General features: G+C 27.9%; 2 protein-coding genes across 2 annotated transcripts; one reads left to right on the forward strand and one right to left on the reverse strand.

Moving 5' to 3' along the window:
* Window positions 1-111: 111 nt before the first annotated feature.
* LOC123259101 (putative leucine-rich repeat-containing protein DDB_G0290503) lies at window positions 112-2019 on the reverse strand. Its single transcript, XM_044719368.1, has 5 exons — window positions 1715-2019; window positions 797-1492; window positions 521-733; window positions 252-440; window positions 112-183 (listed from the first exon to the last, which is right to left on the reverse strand). The coding sequence occupies exons 1-5, from the start codon at window positions 1991-1993 to the stop codon at window positions 112-114; spliced, it is 1449 nt and encodes a 482-aa protein (XP_044575303.1). The 5' UTR covers window positions 1994-2019.
* Window positions 2020-2721: 702 nt separating this feature from the next.
* LOC123259539 (potential E3 ubiquitin-protein ligase ariadne-2) lies at window positions 2722-7099 on the forward strand. Its single transcript, XM_044720112.1, has 8 exons — window positions 2722-2885; window positions 3199-3721; window positions 4939-5170; window positions 5246-5363; window positions 5443-5667; window positions 6197-6409; window positions 6491-6640; window positions 6711-7099. The coding sequence occupies exons 2-8, from the start codon at window positions 3199-3201 to the stop codon at window positions 6759-6761; spliced, it is 1512 nt and encodes a 503-aa protein (XP_044576047.1). The 5' UTR covers window positions 2722-2885; the 3' UTR covers window positions 6762-7099.
* The last annotated feature ends 61 nt before the right edge of the window (window positions 7100-7160 follow it).

A 7160-nucleotide genomic window follows, 5' to 3' on the forward strand; every position in this document is an offset into this window, starting at 1 on the left:
AATTCTCTTTATTTAAAAAAAAATTTTTTTTTTCATAAAACAAATTTATTATTAATAAAAATAAAAAATAATAATAAATTATTCTTAAAAAATATAATTTTTATTGAAATATTAAACATAAAATTCTTTTTCCATTAGTCCGTTCTTTATATTTCTTATTTGATTTTCCAGCTCTATTATTTTCTATAAATTATATAAAAATCACATTAGTATCAACAAAATTTCTGTTAATTAATTAAAAATAAAAATACCTGGAGAAATTGTTGCTTTTGAATATCAACCACAGCTTCATTGGAAGCCCAAACTTCTTTATAACTCTCTTGCACCTGATTAAAAATATTATTTACTTCAGATTGTTTTTCTGAAGTAACAGAATTAGTAGATCCGCTTTTCTGCCCTTCAATCTGCATTTGCAATGTCGTGATTTCCAATTCTTTAGTCTAAAAAAACAATTCGTAAAATAAAACTATCTTTCATACTTCAAAAACAAAAATTTGCATCTCAAATAATAAAAAAAAACCTTTAACACTTCAAATATTTTTCTTTTAAACTGAGAACTCAGTTTATGCTTCGATACTTCAACTTTTAGAAGGTTTTTCTTCAACTTTGATACTTTTTCCTCGAGATAATTTTGATGATGTTGATTAGCAAGTTGCATTTCATTTCTTATCTTCACAAATTCTTCTTTAATAGACGAATACTGATCAGTAAGTATATCTTGTAATTTATTTTCCTAAAAAATTAAAATAAAATTCATTAAATTATTATTCTTAATATTAAAAAATAAATTACAAACATTTTCTAATTTAATCTGCAATTTATCTTCCATATCATGCACTTTTCTCGCCGCAGCAGAAATTTCTTCTCTCAATTGACCAACAATTCCCATTTGAACCTGGACCTCTTGTTCCTTTTCCTTGAGCAGCGTCTCATAGTGAGATTTATTCGACTCTAACTCATCGGAATATTTTTTCTCAACACATTTAACTTCATTTAGCTTCTCGAGCTTCAGCGCTTCAACTTCTTGCGTCAGAACCGCTATCCTATCAATCAGCTGAATATTTTTAGCCTGTTCAATCTGCAAACAGCTCTTAAATTCACTGATTTGTTCCAGCATAGTATCTTTATACTGCTCGACAATATCTCTATGATTTTTTTCCAACTCCTTTCCATCAAACTCAGCTTTCTCTAACCTTGATTTCAACTCTTCTAGTTCAAATTTTTGTCTCTCGATTATTTTATTAAAGTCCGTACTCACATCAGTGTTACATTTCTTCAACTTTTGTCTCAATCTGTCATTTTGTTCGTGCAGTTCATTGACAACGTCCGCAAGAAACTGTATCCTTTTTTTGGAAGTAGCTAGCTGCATTTTATAAGACGATGCTTTGCATCCATTACTTTGATCTCGGGGATATTTAATCTCTCTTGAAGAATTTCTTTCACTTTCCGAACTGCTGGTCTCAATGACACTTGAAACTGAATCAAGATTAACCTAAGATATAAAATAATTAATTTATAAACTATAAAAAAAAAATAAAAATTAAATAATTAATTTAAAAAATTATTTTAAAAAAATTTGACATCCAGAAAACTTGAAAAATTCAAATTGCAATTTTTAAAAATTATTTTTATTGATTTAAAAAATTAAATACCATTAATGTCTGCTTATTTTAGTATTATGACAAAAAAAAATAAATAATTAATCAGTCCTTACATCATCAGAATAATTAGCAGACATCAAAACCGACTTTGAAGGAAACTCTTTGAATATTCCAGTCAAGCTACCAGCTTTTATCAACCGATATAATTCAAGAATGTATTTATTTCTCAAAACTCGTTGGTTTTTAGCAGTTTTTAATTTTTCTAACCAAGATTCACATAATTTTATATCATCCAATGATTTAATCTTCAAAATTTGCCTTATCCGATGCAATATTTCATTAAATTCTTCATCCAACTTAGCATCTTGCTCACTATATTTTTCCATTGACATGTCAATTCAAATGAATAATAAATTGAACATTGCAATGAATTACTTAACTTATTTTTTGACATATTACACAATTATGAAAATTAATTTGTCAAATATTTAATAATTTTTGTAACAAATAAATGATGGCAAAAAAAAAGTTAGTATCTAAAAATTGTAAAAAGTCAAGAAATGCAATTTTTCAAAGATAATTATTAAAAAAAATAAAAATTTTTCTAAAATTATAATTAAATTTTTTCTAGCAATTATAAAAATGAAACAAATTTTTTTAATGGCATTAAAGTTAGCAGTCACTTCACAAGTTTTCAATTATTTAACAAGACAATTTCTTCCAAAAAATTATTTAAAAAAAATTGCGTTTTTAATTTTTTACAATTTTTACATGTCAATTTCTTTTTCTAATTTTTTTTGCACTAATTTATGTCTTAAAAAATTTTTTTAAATTATTAAATAACTGCTACTTTAATTTTCATATTTTTTTGTTAATAAAAAATTAAAAAGTAGTCAAGTAACTGCTAGTTTTAATGTCACTACACAATTTTTGTTGCTTCAAATTTTTTAACAATCAAAAAACAACAATGAAATATTTTTCTTAGATTTATTTGTTGAAATTTGTTATTTTGACATTTAATAAAGTTAATAAAACCCCGCCATTTTTCTCCTCTCGGAACTCTAGTGGTAAATATAAAAACAACTTGTAGTTACCACATAATTATGTAGAAAAAGTGTGAGAATACACATACAGTCAAACGTCAGAGTTATATTTGCACCAGGTGATGCTGATCCTAAACTTTAAAAAGTTATTTATTTCATAACAATAAACCTTTTAAATAAATGTATTTATCGTGAAATTTATAATTCTCACAAGGGATTTTAATTATCCCTAATTACCAAGGTGATTGTTTTTATATAAGTAATATTAAAATGAAAGTAAAGGGTTACAAAGTAAACTAACGATTGATTGAAAATGTCATTATGGAAGTATTGTTGAAAATACCACCAGAGATTTCACAATTGCTTGCGTCGCTTTGAATTGCTCTGTTTTCACCAGTTTCCACTCCGCGAATTAAATTTGCAATTTGTAACAAGAACAAAAAAAAAAAAAAAACAAAACTCTTAAAAAAAAAATTTATATTTATTCAATGAATTTGTTTATTATTAATTCAAGTGATCAATAAATCGATTAGTAATTTCCGTTTTATTTTCAGATGTCAACCGAAGAATTTGACAGTGATATGGAGTACTCGGACTCTGACTGTGGTGACAATGGTTACGAGGACTACTACAACAACCAGCACTGGGGCAGTGAAACTGACAACGACTTTGACAGTGATCACAATAAAAAGGACCCAGAGTACGCTATACACGATTGTCTTAGAGTCGAGGAAGTAGAGCGACTGCTGAATGAGAATGTAGAGGTGCTGAGCACCAATCTGCACATAACTCCATCGCTGGCTAAAGTTTTGCTCCACACGCACGACTGGGCTCTGCAAGACGTGCTAGCTAAGTATCGTACGAATGCTTCCAGTTTGTTAGTTAATTCCAAAATTAAGTCACCTCATCCTCCGGATCCAGCTTCTGCAATGAAAGCCCAAAAGGGCGGCCAGTGTTCTGTGTGTATAACTAATTATCCGCCGGAAAAATTTGCAACTCTGACGTGTGGCCACGCTTTTTGCAAAGACTGCTGGTGTATGCATTTTGAAGTGCAAATTTTCCAAGGAATTTCTACTGGTAATAATACAAATAATCTATATTATTAAGAGAATAAGGAAAATATATTGAGAACTGTTGACATTTTTAAAGATATAAGCTCATCCCGATGTTACACTCATCGAGAGCTTTCATTTGAGTACCCACATCAATTTTTCATATATTTATAGATATTTTATATATGTATATATGAAAAATATATCAAAATGCATGTGGGTACTCAAATGAAAGCTCTTGATGAGTGTAACATCGGGATGAGCTTATATCTTAGAAAATGTCAATAGCTAAGAAAGTACAGTGCAATTTAATAAATATTTTGTGAAATATTTACATTTTTAAAGATGTAAGCTCATCCTGATGATATACTCTTCAAGAGCTTTCATTTGAGTACCCACATCAATTTTTCATAGATTTTATATATTTATATATATGTATATAATTAGTTAATTAAGTACTTAATTAGTTAAGTAATTCTGTAACCTATGTAAACCAATGTAATTTAAATATTGATGGCTTTGAGGGAGCTTAGGTTCCAGAGCCAAATAAATTTTTTATCTATCTATCTATCTATCTATCTATATATGAAAAATATATCAAAATACATGTGGGTACTCATATGAAAGCTCTTGATGAGTGGAACATCGAGATGAGCTTATATCTTAGAAAATGTCAATAGCTAAGAAAGTACATTGCAATTTAATAAATATCTTGTGAAATATTTACATTTTTAAAGATATAAACTCATCCTGACATTACATTCATCGAGACCTTTCATTTGAGTACCCACATCAATTTTTCATATATTTGATATATTTATATATATGAATATATGAAAAATATATGAAAATGCATGTGGGTACTCAAATGAAAGCTCTTGATGAGTGTAACATCGGGATGAGCTTATATCTTTAAAAATGTCAATATTTAAGAAGGTACAGTGCAATTTAATAAATATCTTGAAAACTATTGACATTTGTAAGGATATAAGCTCACTCCGACATTACACTCATCGAGACCTTTCATTTGAGTACTTACATCAATTTTTCATATATTTATATATATTTTATATATGTATATATGAAAAATATATGAAAATGCATGTGGGTACTCAAATGAAAGGTCTTGACGAGTGTAACATCGGGATGAGCTTATATCTTTAAAAACGTCGATATTTAAAAAAGTACAGTGCTATTTGACGAAAATCATTATTTAACAAAGCAAATTTTTTTTTGTTAAAGGTATTGAATGTATGGCACAAGGATGTGGCGTGTTAGTACCAGAGGATTTTGTCCTTTCATTACTAACAAAGCCTAACATGAGAGACAGATATCAAAGCTTTGCGTTTCGTGATTATGTAAAAACACATCCTCAATTGCGTTTTTGTCCGGGACCCAATTGTCAGATAGTTATGAAGTCTAAAGAACGTCGAGCTAAACGAGTTATCTGCTTATCATGCAAAACTATTTTTTGGTAAGTAGATCTAAAAAAAAGCAAAAAGTTGCCAAGAAGATGAAGAGAAAATTTAATTTACGTTAAATTTTGTAGTTTCTGTTGTGGAATGGACTATCATGCTCCAACAGATTGTAAGACAATAAAAATGTGGTTGACTAAATGCGCCGATGATTCTGAGACAGCAAACTATATTAGCGCGCATACCAAAGACGTAGTTATATAAATATTTATAAAAAATAATTGTTTTTTAAGTATTGATACTGATAAATATTTAATTTTATATTTTACAGTGTCCTAAATGTCACATTTGTATAGAAAAAAATGGGGGTTGTAATCACATGCAGTGCTACAATTGTAAGCATGAATTCTGCTGGATGTGCCTTGGAGATTGGAAGACTCACGGTAGCGAGTATTACGAGTGCTCGCGATACAAAGACAATCCAAATATTGCGCATGAAAGCTCTCATGTTCAAGCAAGAGAGGCACTGAAAAAATATTTACATTATTACGAGCGAGTATGTTTTTATTTTGTTGTAATTTAAAGAAAAATTTGTAAATATTTACAAGCTGGCTCGACCATTTTAATTTTTATTTTTTTGAACGAAATTTCATTTAAAAATTTTTTTTATGAAAAATAAATGAAAAAATGAACAATTAAAAAAAAAGTCGATTATCACAATTTTGACAAAATTTCAAAAGAATTTATAGAATTTTTAGAAAATTGTGATGTTCAACTTTTTTTTTTTTAAATTGTTTGTTTTTTTATGTACTTAAAAAAAAATATATCAAAAAATAATAAAATAAAAATTTTATCCAAAAACATGAAAGCCAAAATTTTTTCCAACTTTTAAAGACAAAAAAGCTATCAAAATCTTTTTTTTTTTTTCCTTTCACGACATTTTTTATCACTAATGCGCCTTAAAAAAAAAAATTGAAAAATGTTAATTTTTTACCTGGATATGGCCAAAAATAAGGCTTACTTGTAAATAATTACCAAAAAATTTATTGGTGTAAAAATTTATTAATGTGAATTTTTATTTTCAGTGGGAAAATCATAGCAAGTCGCTGAAGCTTGAAGAACAAACGTTAGAAAATATTAAGTCAAGAATTAATAAAAAAGTTATGAATGCCAGCGGTACCTGGATTGATTGGCAGCATTTATTTGGCGCGGCTTCATTGTTAGCCCGTTGTCGCTACACTTTACAGTACACATATCCATATGCGTATTATATGGAACCTGGACCGCGTAAACAACTGGTTACTATTTATATTAATTAATTAATAAATTAATTATAAGAAATTTTGTTAAGTGAATAATTATAAATTTTTTTTTGATAGTTTGAGTATCAACAAGCACAGTTGGAAGCTGAAATCGAGAACTTGTCATGGAAAATTGAACGAGCTGAAACCACAGACCGTGGTGATTTAGAAAATCAGATGGATATTGCTGAGAAACGTCGTGTTACTCTTCTGAAAGATTTTCTAGATGTAATTTCAGCCTCTAAAAATATTAAATTAAAAATTTTATTTTATATTAATTTTAATTATTTTTTTTCAGGATGCAGTTGATTACAATAACAAGTATTATCAAGAGGATCAAAGAGCTTGATAGTTATACAGTCCGAATCACTGAGACATAATCTAGCGTTTTTAATTAAATGAATTTTGTGTACTCTGTAAGAATATTGGTGAATTATTAGTACTAATAATAATTAATCAATAATCTAAACTTACATAGAAAATGTACTATTAAAAATAATTGTGAGAATATATTTAATTACGCGTAATTGTAAGTTTACGTTTTATCGCGACAATTAGAGCTTACCAGTTCATTCGCAGTAGGAAAAATAATTCGTGTTTGTTGAGTGCCAATATAAACAGAATGTTTGTTGATTTTAGTAATTATAATTATACAAATTAATTCTTTATTATTATTTCAATATTCAATCATTGAGGCGTATGGTTCCGTACGATAATTATTATTACTTATTACCAATCCCAATACTTA

This window comes from Cotesia glomerata, linkage group LG2, assembly GCF_020080835.1.
Source record: "Cotesia glomerata isolate CgM1 linkage group LG2, MPM_Cglom_v2.3, whole genome shotgun sequence".
NCBI lineage: Eukaryota > Metazoa > Arthropoda > Insecta > Hymenoptera > Braconidae > Cotesia > Cotesia glomerata.

Excerpts from the sequence above, each read along its gene's own strand:
- LOC123259101 (XM_044719368.1), bottom strand. The coding sequence starts at position 1,993 with ATGTCAATGGAAAAATATAGTGAGCAAGATGCTAAGTTGGATGAAGAA. Across the intron at positions 734-796 it reads TGCAGATTAAATTAGAAAAT|GAAAATAAATTACAAGATAT; the intron begins GTTTGTAATTTA and ends TTAATTTTTTAG. Across the intron at positions 184-251 it reads AAAAGCAACAATTTCTCCAG|AAAATAATAGAGCTGGAAAA; the intron begins GTATTTTTATTT and ends TATAATTTATAG.
- LOC123259539 (XM_044720112.1), top strand. The coding sequence starts at position 3,199 with ATGTCAACCGAAGAATTTGACAGTGATATGGAGTACTCGGACTCTGAC. Across the intron at positions 6,410-6,490 it reads CTGGACCGCGTAAACAACTG|TTTGAGTATCAACAAGCACA; the intron begins GTTACTATTTAT and ends TTTTTTTGATAG. Across the intron at positions 6,641-6,710 it reads TTCTGAAAGATTTTCTAGAT|GATGCAGTTGATTACAATAA; the intron begins GTAATTTCAGCC and ends ATTTTTTTTCAG.